At 48.3% G+C, this 13,533-nt stretch overlaps 8 protein-coding genes across 8 annotated transcripts; 6 read left to right on the forward strand and 2 right to left on the reverse strand.

Annotated features, from left to right (window-relative positions):
* Positions 1 to 14: 14 nt before the first annotated feature.
* EV420DRAFT_1501263 (uncharacterized protein) lies at positions 15 to 1,643 on the forward strand. Its single transcript, XM_060471049.1, has 3 exons — positions 15 to 806; positions 855 to 1,498; positions 1,550 to 1,643. Exons 1-2 carry the CDS (start codon positions 20 to 22, stop codon positions 1,400 to 1,402), a joined length of 1,335 nt encoding a protein of 444 aa, XP_060338056.1. The 5' UTR covers positions 15 to 19; the 3' UTR covers positions 1,403 to 1,498; positions 1,550 to 1,643.
* Positions 1,644 to 2,396: 753 nt separating this feature from the next.
* EV420DRAFT_1501269 (uncharacterized protein) lies at positions 2,397 to 3,242 on the forward strand. Its single transcript, XM_060471050.1, has 2 exons — positions 2,397 to 2,652; positions 2,700 to 3,242. Exons 1-2 carry the CDS (start codon positions 2,452 to 2,454, stop codon positions 3,024 to 3,026), a joined length of 528 nt encoding a protein of 175 aa, XP_060338057.1. The 5' UTR covers positions 2,397 to 2,451; the 3' UTR covers positions 3,027 to 3,242.
* A 177-nt stretch (positions 3,243 to 3,419) lies between these two features.
* Positions 3,420 to 5,536, forward strand: EV420DRAFT_427813 (uncharacterized protein). The gene is made up of 3 exons (XM_060482066.1): positions 3,420 to 3,536; positions 3,587 to 5,091; positions 5,150 to 5,536. Exons 1-3 carry the CDS (start codon positions 3,516 to 3,518, stop codon positions 5,187 to 5,189), a joined length of 1,566 nt encoding a protein of 521 aa, XP_060338058.1. The 5' UTR covers positions 3,420 to 3,515; the 3' UTR covers positions 5,190 to 5,536.
* EV420DRAFT_1260125 (short-chain dehydrogenase/reductase SDR) lies at positions 5,511 to 6,521 on the forward strand (the record flags this gene model as incomplete). Its single annotated transcript, XM_060466990.1, has 5 exons — positions 5,511 to 5,550; positions 5,608 to 5,855; positions 5,905 to 6,172; positions 6,222 to 6,349; positions 6,408 to 6,521. The coding sequence occupies 5 exons, from the start codon at positions 5,511 to 5,513 to the stop codon at positions 6,519 to 6,521; spliced, it is 798 nt and encodes a 265-aa protein (XP_060338059.1).
* Positions 6,522 to 6,709: 188 nt separating this feature from the next.
* Positions 6,710 to 8,228, forward strand: EV420DRAFT_427795 (uncharacterized protein). Its single transcript, XM_060482065.1, has 2 exons — positions 6,710 to 7,710; positions 7,774 to 8,228. Exons 1-2 carry the CDS (start codon positions 6,936 to 6,938, stop codon positions 8,028 to 8,030), a joined length of 1,032 nt encoding a protein of 343 aa, XP_060338060.1. The 5' UTR covers positions 6,710 to 6,935; the 3' UTR covers positions 8,031 to 8,228.
* EV420DRAFT_427916 (uncharacterized protein) lies at positions 8,113 to 9,239 on the forward strand. Its single transcript, XM_060482067.1, has one exon. It carries the CDS (start codon positions 8,426 to 8,428, stop codon positions 8,903 to 8,905), a length of 480 nt encoding a protein of 159 aa, XP_060338061.1. The 5' UTR covers positions 8,113 to 8,425; the 3' UTR covers positions 8,906 to 9,239.
* On the reverse strand, positions 9,048 to 11,159 carry EV420DRAFT_1501276 (dynein regulator). The gene is made up of 12 exons (XM_060471051.1): positions 11,051 to 11,159; positions 10,929 to 11,004; positions 10,795 to 10,878; positions 10,430 to 10,745; positions 10,200 to 10,377; positions 9,954 to 10,050; positions 9,775 to 9,906; positions 9,602 to 9,718; positions 9,461 to 9,545; positions 9,287 to 9,420; positions 9,128 to 9,232; positions 9,048 to 9,076 (listed from the first exon to the last, which is right to left on the reverse strand). Exons 1-11 carry the CDS (start codon positions 11,086 to 11,088, stop codon positions 9,203 to 9,205), a joined length of 1,287 nt encoding a protein of 428 aa, XP_060338062.1. The 5' UTR covers positions 11,089 to 11,159; the 3' UTR covers positions 9,048 to 9,076; positions 9,128 to 9,202.
* A 79-nt stretch (positions 11,160 to 11,238) lies between these two features.
* EV420DRAFT_1501285 (acyl-CoA dehydrogenase/oxidase) lies at positions 11,239 to 13,488 on the reverse strand. Its single transcript, XM_060471052.1, has 9 exons — positions 13,329 to 13,488; positions 13,175 to 13,272; positions 13,026 to 13,126; positions 12,771 to 12,977; positions 12,569 to 12,724; positions 12,374 to 12,511; positions 12,275 to 12,319; positions 11,844 to 12,218; positions 11,239 to 11,793 (listed from the first exon to the last, which is right to left on the reverse strand). Exons 1-9 carry the CDS (start codon positions 13,388 to 13,390, stop codon positions 11,716 to 11,718), a joined length of 1,260 nt encoding a protein of 419 aa, XP_060338063.1. The 5' UTR covers positions 13,391 to 13,488; the 3' UTR covers positions 11,239 to 11,715.
* Positions 13,489 to 13,533: the final 45 nt, after the last annotated feature.

The following is a 13,533-nucleotide window of genomic DNA, read 5'->3' on the forward strand; positions in this document are numbered from 1 at the left end:
TGTCTTGTCTTCAACTGGCATGGCGCTTCCATCTGAGCTCATCTACTGCATTCTCTTCGAACTCTGGGCCATCCAGTCTTCCACCGAGGACTACATCCAAGCATTCTCAATCTGCTCCACTGTGTCCAAACAATGGTCTGCCATCATCAAGGAGGTTAATTCCACGCACTCGGTCATCCCCTTTGACTATAGCGGAGGATATCTATACACTATACGATCCATGCATACAATACCTAAACCGCTACTCTGCCGCACAATAACATTCAAGGTGGACAACCTGATCATGCCATGGTCTATCAAGAATTCAGGATGTGAACCCTCCATTACAGCTAACAGGGGGATAGAATCGGTGCTTCGAAAGATATTCTGTGGTCCTATCTCACCCCCAGATGGCATTCATATCTTCGTAGACTATCTTGACGATCCCCAGGTCCACATCCCCCACTTCTGGGTTCCTCTACAGACCACCCACTTAACAATTGTCTACCACCACCGATGCTGGGCAGACGTGGCTTTCCCAAATCCCTATTATTGTCAATGTATCCAACCCATCCTTTCCCGACGAGTCAGCCATCTCTGCATCATAGGAACTACAACCTTCATAGTGAAGTCACTCATAACCCCTATCAATGAATGGGAATGTCTAGTTTCGCTGGCTACGGATGTACTTGAACTTGATATCCCAATCCCCTCTTTCACACGGAAAACGTATAATTATGAAACGCTAGATATAGGGTCGGAATTCCTGTCTCGGGTTATGTTTGGCGAACGAGGATTCCGTTCGACTCTTGTCCCCATGCAGCATCGTACGTCACCATACATATTTTTTGGGCATTCTAGCTCAAATTATCCAGTTAGCACACATACCTACATCCCCATGTTTGAACAAGCTATTCCTTTGGGCTCAGTAGGATATATTCATCCATTCACTAAGAAGTTCGTCATCCTGTTCAATGCCATCGATCCGGCTTCTTCGATGGAACCAGCGATCCGTCACATCCCTTGCCTCCTCAAGAACGGCAGGACGAAATTAATCACTGACCCAAAATATCCCGTCTCCCGAGCATGGGATTATGAATATAAAAAGTCTGATATTCTGCGTAAGCTTGGAGCTTGGACCAAGGGAAGATCGTTCGTGTTTCTTTGTGGTCAATATTTCTCTGCTTCTAACGGAACCAGAGTGTATAGTATCACTCTGGCATATAACTTCGTCAAAACGCTCTTTCTCGGGCTCGGGAATGCAATTTCCCGGGAACTTGTAGGAGATCAATTCGAGAATTGGCTATCCGAGCACCGCCAGACAATTATCGATGTGTTTGGAGACCGCGATCCCTATATCCGAACGCACCTGGGACTCGGTGAAGCGATTGTTCATGTTATGTATACAAACTTTATGGACTGACCATCTGGCTACATTTCAGTTACAGCCACAGTAGACTCGTCGCAATATGTTTGGTTTGTCCTTCTGAGAACTTACCATGCCAATTTTCTAGACAAAGTAAATGTATCATCTGTCTTTGTGTTTACATCAGTACTAACACTTGTGCAGTACTACTTTGAAGTTGACCCTCAAGCGTCGTCTAAACTTGGAACGTCTTGGGGGAAGGTCAAGCCTCCTAAGAACCGTACTCCCGTGTACTGGAACCACATCTCCACTGTGGGGCAGTCGCCAATGACTGTACAGATTCGTTGTCATTTTATCACATAGCTTGGATCTGTACATTTCCTAATCAAGGATATCAATCTGTCCGTACGGGTTCCTTTGTATTTTCTTGTTCCTGTACTTTAACCGATTCGGCGCTGGAGACTGCTAAATGTTGCTGTCCCAGACCATAAATCTGAGGAGTCACTTGGTAGCCATGGTTTCGGGATGGTATGTAGTGAATCCTGCGTCGTCAAAGGTGCAGCTATTATAATTTGGGTGATTACGCCAAAGAGAACAGCCTGAGCTGGATCTGCTTGAACACCCCATTGAAATCCTCGTCGTCTCAGGGAGCGTCCGTCTGCACTGCCATATTTCCATGGATACTGATGATGCTGGTACCGCGGCGTTGTTGCTGGTAATCCCTCAGCCCTCCACATTGCCGACGCTGCAGCCTGAAATCTCGCTGCTCATCTCCCATGTCATACTAAAGCTGTATTCATAGAAACTTGAAAGACGACAACATTTGGACACAGTCATTATTTTTACGTGTAAAACCGCATCCCAGAAATGAAAGAAATAACACGATAAGAAATGAAAGAAATACGACGCCACGAAAGGACGGAAACGACGCCAAAAGTTATCGGGGCCATAACATTTGTACTTGTTTGGCACACCGCAACGGACGGGTCCGATGTGAGGTCACATCCGGCCAATTCTCCGGGCAGGGCATAATTCTCCTCTTAGCGCTCGCAATAACAAAACATCGGACATAGTATGTACCGTCACCATCCTCTTCGATTTTACTGATGGCCATCACGATATCATCCCGGTTGATGATCTCAATGTCTACCAACAATTACTCTCTGGCTATCCCTGAAGCGAAGCGTCAAACTCTCATCTACGTCCTGGCATCACTTTCGGCCTATTTTCTAGTTTCTGTTGTTCTGGCTGTCATCATTGCAAAGTGGAAGAAGGCTCCCACCAAGACGGTTCGATTAGTAGTACAGGTATGCATGCACTCACTTCCGTCAATCATAAAATGAATCTCCTCAAGGCTCGACCTGTGCCAAATCGTAACCTTTCGGCACAAGAACTTCTTCCTGCATCACGCCTTGCGATACCTCGTCGACATTCATTCTATGGTTCACTCAAAAGTGGCCGCGTTCGCTTCTCCATTGTTTCCAAGACGCCGACGCGCCCGCCGAGAGCTCAGATGCGTCGTGACAGCTCGAACCAAGATCTCTCTTGTCAATGTCCTGCGAATTGTCTTGGATGCCTGGCTCAGAATATCGATCGGACAATATCGAACGAGTCTTTCGACGTGGCAAAACGCAAGGACACTTTGGTTAGATTCTCGCTGCAGAACTCGCTGGTGAAGTGAAGAGCTGGATCCGGTGTATCGCATCTAGAACGTGACTATATGCGCGTGGTTACAATGTTCTTTTCTGTTCTCATTCAATCCTGAGTTTTACTTTCGGTCTTGAAGCGAGATCTGAAACGTCTTTTGAAGGGCGGTCCGTGGCGGAGATAGGATCGATAGGGTCGATATGTACTCTGTGTAGATGTAGAGTTTTTCCGAAACAACAGCAGCTCTACGTGTATCGTTTTTAGCTTGTTATGGTAGTGGTATTTGTCGAACTTGCCGCAAGGATGTGTCAGCACAAACATCTTGATCATGGACCTCCACTACTGTCGCACTAGCGTCCCATATCGGCCTTACTATCAGCGGTTTCTCAAGGGCTTGTTTGATCTATGAATACCTCTTGCGAGTCGGAGGCTTGGCCCTGGGGAAACACAGCGGGCGGCCTCCCTAGGACTCATTAGAAAATGTCTTATATACGCGTCGAGGTACGGCCTATTCTACTTTCCAATGGGTAACGGGCGAGAAAAGGTACGTTCCATTGTATTTTGCGTTGATTTGTGCATTCATTTGCTACCCAGATGAACGAAGCAAACCCACGCCTGGATGATGTTGATACGAACCCGCTGAGGCACATATTCGTACCTGCGTCATTGAGTTTCATCAAGCCATTAGCGTTGTACCAAAAGATCTCGACTGTTCAATGCATCACGGGTGGTGGTACTGTGCAGTTTGATCTGGGCTTGCACATCGACATGAAATGTGGCAAGGACCAGAGATACACATCACCACCCATACAGCGAATCCCACCTGAACTGCTGATGGAAATCTTCCTATGGGCCAGAACGCAATATGATTCGCTCGACTTGGCTGACACCCACAGTCTACCGTGGACACTCAGTCAAGTCTGCAGTTCTTGGCGAGCAACAGCCATGTCGTTGCCCGAAATCTGGACAAACTTTACCCTTAATCCATCCCGTCTCATTTGGAAACGCCAGCCCCTCTCGCTTCTCACCGCCGTCGTCACTCGTTGTCGTCATAACCTTAATTTTACGTGGAGAGACTTGGCTATTGATGGCGGTTCAGACGGGGAGCATCTACTCCAGGCGTTATTCCAGGTGTTAATATCTTGTTCCGATTCGTGGAAAGTTGTCCAACTGGAATTGCCATTCCAGCTTATACCTATGCTCTCTCAACTTCATGGACGTCTGTCGTCCTTGACGGATCTTCATTTTTCATGCTACTCTTCCAGCGTGGACACCATAGAAGGATTCGAGATTGCTCCACGTTTAACCAACGTGAAGATTCGCGGCTTGGGACCATATACACGATTCGCCTTTCCGTGGAGGAACCTCGTCCATTATTGCGATCACCGCATTCCAGAAGGTAGAGCCTTTGATCTAGACATACTCAACAAAGCGCTCCGTCTTGAGGCGTTCGAAAGTAACGTTCGACAGCAAATCCTTTCCGTACCCGTTCCTGTATTCCACGACAGTTTGACGCGTCTCAATGTGCGCGATAGCAGTTTCCTTGATAGCTTGACGCTTCCCGCACTAAGGGAGATCACTCTGCGACCCTACATCGTAGTTGAGACACGCATGGATGCTATCCTCCCTGCCCTCCTTGGGCTGATCACCCGCTCCAAGTGTTTCCTGCATCGTCTGTCTGTGTATGATGCAGCCCCAGACTCGGACCTGGTGCATATCCTTGAATTATCGCCCGAGCTCGAGTCTCTTAGCCTAAATATCCCTCGTTGCCGGGATCCGTCCAGCGTCCATCTGAAGTCCCTTATGAGCCGTCTGCAGGGTGCGCTGGTGAGTCGGTTGGGAACGCTAGCGATCAATCGCTATGATCGGGACACAAGTGAAGCGATGGTGTTTTTGGACGAGGTTTTCGTGGAGATGATTGCAGAGAGGCATGCGAAGAGGGTATTGCGTGCGGTAAGATTCGACGTATGGGTCCCAGAGGCAGGATCGTACAAATGTCCGTTATCAGAGCGGAATGTTAGGCGGCTAAAGGAATTTCAGGCCGAGGGATTGGAGCTATGTATCCGGGCAAATGATTTTGGAGCATCAAAGAGGTATGTGTAAGTTAGGTACGTGGGCCCTCTCTGATTGGTTTACTTGGCACTGATATTGTCAAAGCACAATGGTTAATCTTAGGCGATGTGGCCCCCGTGTGTGAACCGTTACATGAAAAGAAAAGAACCAGGATTCTGGAAAAAAAAAACTCGAGACTTCCATTCATTCAAGCAATTGTGATATGTGAAACGATGAACTGAGTGGGGCTTTCAAGTTCGCGATCACAAGGCATGTTCCGGAGAAAGTGAACGCTGTCAAACCCAATACTACCTCGTTCTTCTCACGACGTTGCTTCCCTCAGCATCGGATATCCACCAGAAATAGGCTCAGAAAATGAAGTACAGAGTCGTGCCCGAGAACGCGTGATAAACTAACAACCATAAGTAGGTGTGGCTACTTATCTCACCCACCCAACAAGATATCCATGCTTGGTCTGCAAGGGATCGCTCTAGTCACAGGCGCTGGTTCGTGTCGCGCTTGCTCGTACATTGCCTTGACTCTTTATTGAGGTTCTTCTACAGCTCGAGGTATCGGTCGAGCGACTGCTGTTGCATTCGCGCGCGCTGGAGTGTCCGGCATACACCTCACCGACGTGCGTAGCACGCTCCTCGAGGATACAGCCAAGGACACTGTCAGCGTTGCCACGAATCCGAACTTCAGAGTCTTCACCTCCGTGGTAGACACCACAAAAGAAGACCAAGTAGTTCAGATGGTCAACGACACCATCAAGACCTTCGGAAGGGTGGATTACGCTGCAAATATTGCTGGGGTAGGATGGACTGCTCAAGAACGATCCTGTTATTGAATAATATCCACAGGTAGTGGACATCTCATCTGTGACCACCGATGTGACGATGGCGGAATATGATCGTGTTAACAATGTCAACGCTCGTGGCGTTTTCATGTGCATGAGGGAGGAGCTTCGGGCGATGATCAAGCAAGAACCCGTTGTTCACATTCCTGGACGCCCCGCTATCCGAGGGGCGATCACGAACCTCGGGAGCGCCGCTGGACAACTGGCTGTTCCGGGGATGAATAGCTACATTGCTTCGAAGCACGCTGTTGTCGGAATGACGAAGGCTGCTGGTACGTGATCTATTATGCGACAAGAGTCGAGGTGCGGCTGATCAATCAGCTTTGAACCACGCTACGGATGCTGTTCGAGTGAATGTCGTCTGTCCTGGGTTCGTTGATACTGAGATGCTGGTGAACGTGGGGGATATGGTCTATAGTGATCGTATTCGCGAGGCCATTCCGATGAAGGTATGACTTTGCCCATAGCTACTATGGTGCCATTCGTCTGACCAGACGTCGTTCATAGCGACTGGCTTACCCGGAAGAGATTGCCGACCATGTGCTGTTTTCGGCGAGTCAGTTGTCTAGTTATATGACTGGTCATGCGTGGATAATGGATGGAGGTTATAGTCTTGCCTGACTGAATTAGCTGGCTACCTCAGCTGTACGATATGATTATAAACCTGGAGTATGTGTATACGATTTCACGTACCTATTTTCCCATGATATACGTTAGTAAGTGGATATTCGTCGGAGCACTACTTGTTACATGGTTCGGAAATGTTGGACACTGCTAATGACTTAGAGAATCTCAGAGACCAACAAGACCGGCCGATGACCTAGGATAAATTAAGATCTGAGATGTATATCATCTCTAAGTACTGCCTTACAATTACAAATACTTATCCACGGGAACTTCACAGTTCGAGTCATCACGACCAATTCGAAACGGCGAACTTGCTGCGAGCCGTGAAGGCGACGGCGTTCCTACTGACTCGGGGAGGCAGGCGCTGTGCTTTGAAAAAGAGACCCACACTCTTACTTCGCATCACCTATGGCCTTCGAGCTCCCCCCCGAAATACTATGCGCCATTGCCGACTTCATCACCCCTGATTTCAAAGCGCTTGCTGCCCTTTCTCTCGTATGCAAGACATGGCTGCCCCCCAGCCGTCGTGTGCTATTCAAAAGTTTGGTCGTCACCCCAGAAACGATGCAAGGCTTTCTAGAGCTCTTTCAGTCCCCACTGGTGTCGATTCCTAATTTCACCCAGGAGCTGAAGATATGCAGGTACAAGATGGGTGATACACGCTACATCGATAGCTGTATTTTGGAAAGCCTAGTTCCAGCGCTGGAGAAGCTGGAGAGGCTGACGCTACTCAGATTCGAGCACCTTTTATGGGAAACATCCAGGGAGACGGGCTTGGGAGATTTGCTCAAACCTTTTGGGGGTGTCACGTCGCTTTGGTTGGAGAACAACAAGTTTGCAGACATGCAACACTTGGCAGACTTCATGTCGTGCTTTCCTCATTTGCAGGATTTGACGCCGGTCTACACGGTTTTACCTCCGAACGACACTGACGACCTTAACGGTACAGGCGTCCCGCGAGGTCTTCGACGACTCTGCATCATCGGCCCCAAACCCGTCAATAGCATCATAGCTTGGATCGCCGCATCGCCTTCCCCCATCTCACTGCAGCGCCTAGAGTTGGGAGGGATTGGGTTCCGAATTACTTCCCACGTGCATACCTTGCTCAAAGGAGCAGGTCCCCATCTTTGCGAGTTAATCCTTCGTCCTACATCTCGTCCATTCTTTCCAGGCTGGAGTCCAGGTAAGATTTACATTTCCGGTACCTCGAAAGAAATATCTGAACACTGGTTTTCTCCCGTACAAGACGTTCAGCAGCATCTCGACCTTAGCAACAACAGGGAGCTTCGTAGCCTCAGGCTCGCGGGTGCAATCCAACCGCCATTATGTGATACTATCATTGGCGTCCTCTCGACCATTAACAGTACCTCCATTGAGGAAATTGTCGTGCCTATCCTCATTCCCTTCACAAAGGAGTGGCAAGAACGGCTCGAACACCTACGTGCCAAGTCTGTGTTTGCATGTGTGAAGAAGTTCAGCCATCGCTCTGCGTCTGTGGCGTAATGTCATCAAGTGCAGCTTGAAAAAGAGATGGTCCGAGTCTGGGGACGAATTATGACACAGTAGCCGCTGCCCTTAGTCTTTGATGTGCGAGGGGTCAAGGCGAAGGGTAATATTTTGATTTATGATCCTGCACCTTCATACCTGTTTAGCACGTTTCATTTATGAATATTGAAGAAAGACAACACCGAATCAGAAGGAGTCATATCACGTCGGGCAATCAAACAAGGGCGGCATCAATGATACTAAGACAACCACGGCCGCCCAACAATGGCGCCCTGAAACAAAGCCAACCCTGGCTGGGTATATAAGCAGGACTCCACGCTCCCAGTATCACCAGTTCACGTTCGGCCTTGAACGACCTCATTGAGCCCGTCTTTGATTCTTGGCTCTACATAATGCCACTACGTCGTCAGAACGCCATGTTGAGTATAGGCAGCGTCCGCCCAGTAGCGCCAGCCCTTGCGCCACCAAGCCACCCAGCCATCGTCCGCAGAGCCTCAACCATTGGGCAGCTACTTGCAGCGATGGGTAACATGGGTATTGGGTCCTCCGCTCCTACCCCCCCAAACACCCCCCTTAAAAAATCGCTGTACAAGGCAAAGAGAGGTCCGTCCAATCCCAAGGTCACCTCCAGGCGCAAGGCACCCCCTCTCATAGCAGAATACAAATGGATTGCCACTGATCCCTGGGTCGACGCTTCCAACATTAAGAGCAGGCAGGTCTTATGCGTAGGCTGCCGCAACACCATTCAGTTCAGCGACAGCATTTCTTCCCGCTCCGCCAGAGAGGAATGGCTCGAGCATAAGGTGAATTGCATTGGGATACGCCGCCAAAAGATAGCCAAGCAGCAGAACACGTTGGCGGGTCCCGTATGATTTGTAGGGTCGGGTTCTGTGTCGACGTTACGTCGAGTGTTTAGTTGGTGTCTTCTTGCGCACCTTGCATAATATAATATGACACGGACAGTATACCTCAGTTTTCTTGTTTCTCAGTGGATAGCGGAATCTCAATACTTAAAAGCGTTGAAAATCCATTTGCATAAAAATCTAAACATTATATGAGAGAGTAGCTGTACCAAGGATGTAAAAACTCCGTACTAAGAATACAAAATCATGTAAAAGTCAACAACCAATAGGAACAACCACAATATGCAATAAAACACGCAACAGCTATCAGCGTTGTGGAACCCATATTTTCACTGTCTGAATTACACGGTAAGGTGGAAGAGGATGCTAGTAATGTAAAGAAAATCATACCTGATCGCTGCTACATGTCGCAATAACGTTCACCAACGCAGGTGGCGCATTCGGGTCTGCTTGATCCGATGTCTGCGTAGAAACAACCTGACGTCCCCAGGACATTGCGGTCACAAATCGCTCGTGAGCTTCTACTTTCCGTGTGCAACGTCCAGTTTTTTAGGTCCCAGATACGGAATGAATGATCATCCGATGCCGTGAGGAGATATTGCCCGTTTGGATGGAAAACTATAGAGCGAACCCAGTCATCGTGTCCGATCTACAGAGGAAAACCGGATCAAAGAACGGCAGAATAGGTACAAGATCGTCACATACTAAGGTATGCAAGCATTGGCCCCGGATTGCATCCCATATCTTGACGGTCTTGTCTCGCGCTGCTGTGACTGCAAAAACGATGGAGGCTTGAGCCGTTGCTTGTGCGCCTTGCGGAGCCTGTGAGTTCGAAAGATGAAAAAGCTGTTATATGGAAAGTTAGAATCGACACTCACCTTAAGGGCAACTAGTTCGCGAATGGCAGCGACTGCATGAGGCGGACAGAACTGGGCAGCCTCGACGACGTTTTCGTGGCCCCGAAATTCTGTCTTGACGTCACCAGAGGTTGTATCTACGATTTTCGCTGTCTGTAAACAGTCAAATTAGGACTACGAACCTCGGAAATGTCACATACATGGTCAGCAGAGCACGTTATGATATATCGGCCGTCGGTGCTGGGAACAGCACATCTGATCCAGTCGTCATGGGGTGAAATAACTTTAATGCAATGCCTGGAAAAGGGGTCAGCTTTTTGAAAAAATGACGAGGCTCGACCTTTCCACGAGGCCAAATAATGCCATTTGAGAAAGCGTCAAAATCACGGCTCCAGTTAGCAGCCAGTCTTTTAGGCGGCAGTGGATCTAATAAGTGAAAAACTCACGTAGTAGAGACCTCCCATATTCTGAGGGTATGGTCGCGACTAGAGCTCACGACACGATCGTCTCCAGGTAAAAAGCGCGCCGAGGATATGGAGTGTTCGTGTCCTCGCAACGTTGCGGAATTTTGATAATCATTGTCGATATTCCATAGCTTAATGAAAAGGTCATACGAGCACGTCACTGGAAAGCGAGTTTCAGCGTCACGTTCGACATATACTCCAAAGCCACGCACCGAGCATCGTCCCTGTCGAATTAAACTGACAGTCCGAGACTCGCTTCGTATGAGCCTTCAGTGTTCGTTCGAGCTCCCCCGTCTCCCAGTCCCAAATCTTGATGGAGCAGTCATCGCTGGCGGTAGCAATGACGGAATAGAGAGGATGGAATGCCACTGCATTGACGCTGTCGCGGTGGCCTGTAAGGGTGTGTTTGGCAGAGCCAGAACTTGGTATCCAGTCTGCGTCGTAACGTCGAGCTGAGCCGTTGGGAAGGTGCACCATATGCGCGCTGTCCTCTAGTGCCTGCGCTAGACGGGATTCAAGGTCCATAATCTAAAAGGTATCCAGAGTCAACGTTTCGTGCAAAAAAAGGCAGACGCACCTTCTTTTGCATCCGGATGACACTGGTCCATTTCTTAACGAGAAGACCGCTGCTATTCTGACTCAAATCAGATCGAAAGTCGGACTACTAGTCTTTGATTAACGAGCGAAATTGTAGAAAACTGGTCGACAAACGGGAAGCTCCTGCTTAAACTGGTCAACAGTCTTGGAAAACCCGGCGCTGTTGAGGTAGTCCAAGATTGATTTATGTCTAGAAATAGTCAAAAAGGTGAAAGACAGGTATCCCGAATGCTTACAAGTCGTCTCTCTGTCGTTCTGAGAGAGTAGATGCCATGGTATCGGTGTAAGCGATGGGTCGGATTCGAAAGAAGATAGAATTTAGATGTTCAACATGAAGGTATCGTTTCACGGCAGATTTCCTTTCTGAGATCATAATGATAACTTACGTAAACATAACCAATGGAATAACACTGCGTTGATTGTTCCCACCGCCATTGATCACCTTTCCGGGCGAGACCACCATAGCACTGCCGTGTTACTGTCATATCAAGTGGTAGAGAAGTTTTATTTATCAATCACCAAGCCATTATTCTAAAGGAACATACCCCCGCAACTACAAGGACCGCGGCGTGAGGTGCATCAAACTTTTTTAAGGTATTTTCTTCCGGTGGTGTGAAGGAGATATCCAGGCTCATCCAGGTAAGCCTCTAGCTGTGCCAGTTGGTCCAAAGCGCATAAGCACCTACTGATGCGTATTTGTCTAATTTTGGCAGCGATGTATGGTACCGTATTCGCATGTTTAACATTCACCAGTTGAACTACGGAGATGCGCGCTGCCAAGTGGCCGATTTGTGTCATATGATGCTGTCGAATAGTGTACCATGATGTTCTGGATAAAACACAAGGCTAGTGATACAGTGATACGGTCCAAGACCTAGTTGAATGACAAAACCGCCAGTGCTTAAGACCCATACTCCTTCTGAATGAACTTGGCAATAGTTTGCAGCTGAATGTTCGACGTTCCTTCGTAAATCGCGCCCTATAGCAAATGATCAGTACGCAGAAAAGACAGATGAACGGTAAACATACGATTTTCGAATCTCGCCAGTACTTCTCCACACCAGTCTCGCGTGTGAACCCGACACCACCCATCCACTCTATCGCCTTGCCACTAACGCTCTCAGCGACCTTACTCGCCCACCACTTCGCCATCGCTGCCTCCTTGACGAAACCCAAGCCCATCTCCTTTCTCCGGGCTGCATTATACGTCAGAAGACGGGCGGTCTCGATCTGTGTGGCGGCTTCTGCAAACTGGAAGCCCATACCCTGGAAGGTACCAATGGGTTGCCCAAACTGTGAGCGTGTGTATGTGTAGGGAACCGACAACGCAAAGGCCCCCTGTGCAAGACCAAGCATTTGGGCAGCGATACCAATACGGCCTTCGTTGAGGATCTCAATAGCAATCTGTAGAAGAGCATGGTTAAACATGGGTAGAGTAAATGCGGTATGACGCCAATTACCTTGTACCCGTTACCTTCTCCACCAATGATGTTTTCAGCGGGTATCTGATGTCTTCTATTAACGGTGGAAATGAAAGATGAGCTTGAAAGATTGGTTACCTTTGCGTCGTCGAAGCTAAGAGTACAGGTCGAGGACGCCCTGATCCCTAATTTCTGCTCCTTCTTTGCGATTTCAATGCCCATGTCCTTGGTAGCAATGAAGCAGGTTATTCCCTTGTATCCTTTTGTGGGGTCAATCTAATACAATAAACGTTAGAGTAGTGAATATTGAGAGAGATAACTGATTATATGTACGTTGGCGAATATAAGGAATATTTCGGCCTCGTACGAGTTGGTGATCCACATTTTGGTACCGTTGATAATATAATTATCTCCGTCCTTTTTCGCTCGAGTCTGAAGTGCAAATGCGTCTGAGCCGGAAGCCGATTCGGACAAGCAGAAGGATCCAAGCTGGGGGATGTAAATGACTTGGTTCAACATGTGAGAATGATCATACCTTTGACTCAGACAGCTGGGGTAGCCACTTATCCTTTTGTTCTTCTGTACCATATTTACGCAACACGGTGTTAACGAGAGTGTTGTGAACATCACACAAGACAGAGACCGACGGGTCAACTTTGGCAAGTTCCTCAATGGCGATGATGGCTGACGTGAAGGAAGATTCAGAGCCCCCGTGTTCGGCAGATGTCTCGATACCCATGAGCTAGACACAGTGAGCAGGGTATCGAATCGGATTTGGAGTAGGACATACTCCTTGTTCGAACAAACCACTGATGATGGAAGGATCCATTTGTTCATTCTCATCCATTTCTTTGACTTTGGGTCGTACGACATCGTTTGCAAATCGTTGCACTAAGCTGCTGATTAGCTGAGGAGTGCAACTTATCTGTCAGAACACACCAGTCTCTCTGATCATCAGCTCCTCTTCTGTGAACGTATCCAGACAGGCTATTCGGGCTCCTTCACTTTCTCTGCGGATCCATGTCGACGAGAATGACCTGTTGAGCTCGCTGTCAGCAATGCTAACTCCAAGTAAGACGGCTCGGAGAATGACCTAGCAGCACGAATGGAACGAGCAGATTTGAGTGATAAAGCTCTCAAGGACGTTCTGAACATAGTGGCTGAAGGACAAGGAGAGAAACGGAATGCCTCAAATGTCAAGAACGGAATTGAGATGAGCCTTGGAGACCTAATGGCTGTCCGGAAAACACAAATCACGGACCAACTCCGCACCCAATGATCCGGGGTAATAGCCGGTC

Source organism: Desarmillaria tabescens (assembly GCF_030435595.1).
Source record: "Desarmillaria tabescens strain CCBAS 213 chromosome Unknown EV420scaffold_2, whole genome shotgun sequence".
Taxonomy (NCBI): domain Eukaryota; kingdom Fungi; phylum Basidiomycota; class Agaricomycetes; order Agaricales; family Physalacriaceae; genus Desarmillaria; species Desarmillaria tabescens.

What these genes read in the sequence shown, in the direction of transcription:
- EV420DRAFT_1501276 (XM_060471051.1), bottom strand. Translation starts at nt 11,088, where the DNA reads ATGGCATCTACTCTCTCAGAACGACAGAGAGACGACTT. An exon ending in GCCAATGCTTGCATACCTTA is followed by an intron (nt 9,546 to 9,601) that starts GTATGTGACGAT and finishes TTTCCTCTGTAG; the next exon opens with ATCGGACACGATGACTGGGT. An exon ending in ATCGGATGATCATTCATTCC is followed by an intron (nt 9,421 to 9,460) that starts GTATCTGGGACC and finishes GCACACGGAAAG; the next exon opens with TAGAAGCTCACGAGCGATTT.
- EV420DRAFT_1501269 (XM_060471050.1), top strand. Translation starts at nt 2,452, where the DNA reads ATGGCCATCACGATATCATCCCGGTTGATGATCTCAATGTCTACCAAC. An exon ending in CGGTTCGATTAGTAGTACAG is followed by an intron (nt 2,653 to 2,699) that starts GTATGCATGCAC and finishes AATCTCCTCAAG; the next exon opens with GCTCGACCTGTGCCAAATCG.
- EV420DRAFT_427813 (XM_060482066.1), top strand. Translation starts at nt 3,516, where the DNA reads ATGGGTAACGGGCGAGAAAAG. An exon ending in TGGGTAACGGGCGAGAAAAG is followed by an intron (nt 3,537 to 3,586) that starts GTACGTTCCATT and finishes TTTGCTACCCAG; the next exon opens with ATGAACGAAGCAAACCCACG. An exon ending in GGAGCATCAAAGAGGTATGT is followed by an intron (nt 5,092 to 5,149) that starts GTAAGTTAGGTA and finishes ATATTGTCAAAG; the next exon opens with CACAATGGTTAATCTTAGGC.
- EV420DRAFT_1501285 (XM_060471052.1), bottom strand. Translation starts at nt 13,390, where the DNA reads ATGTTCAGAACGTCCTTGAGAGCTTTATCACTCAAATCTGCTCGTTCC. An exon ending in GCTGATGATCAGAGAGACTG is followed by an intron (nt 13,127 to 13,174) that starts GTGTGTTCTGAC and finishes TCAGCAGCTTAG; the next exon opens with TGCAACGATTTGCAAACGAT. An exon ending in TTAGCTTCGACGACGCAAAG is followed by an intron (nt 12,320 to 12,373) that starts GTAACCAATCTT and finishes AGAAGACATCAG; the next exon opens with ATACCCGCTGAAAACATCAT.
- EV420DRAFT_427916 (XM_060482067.1), top strand. Translation starts at nt 8,426, where the DNA reads ATGCCACTACGTCGTCAGAACGCCATGTTGAGTATAGGCAGCGTCCGC.
- EV420DRAFT_1501263 (XM_060471049.1), top strand. Translation starts at nt 20, where the DNA reads ATGGCGCTTCCATCTGAGCTCATCTACTGCATTCTCTTCGAACTCTGG. An exon ending in TCTTGTCCCCATGCAGCATC is followed by an intron (nt 807 to 854) that starts GTACGTCACCAT and finishes CAAATTATCCAG; the next exon opens with TTAGCACACATACCTACATC.
- EV420DRAFT_427795 (XM_060482065.1), top strand. Translation starts at nt 6,936, where the DNA reads ATGGCCTTCGAGCTCCCCCCCGAAATACTATGCGCCATTGCCGACTTC. An exon ending in CTTTCCAGGCTGGAGTCCAG is followed by an intron (nt 7,711 to 7,773) that starts GTAAGATTTACA and finishes CTCCCGTACAAG; the next exon opens with ACGTTCAGCAGCATCTCGAC.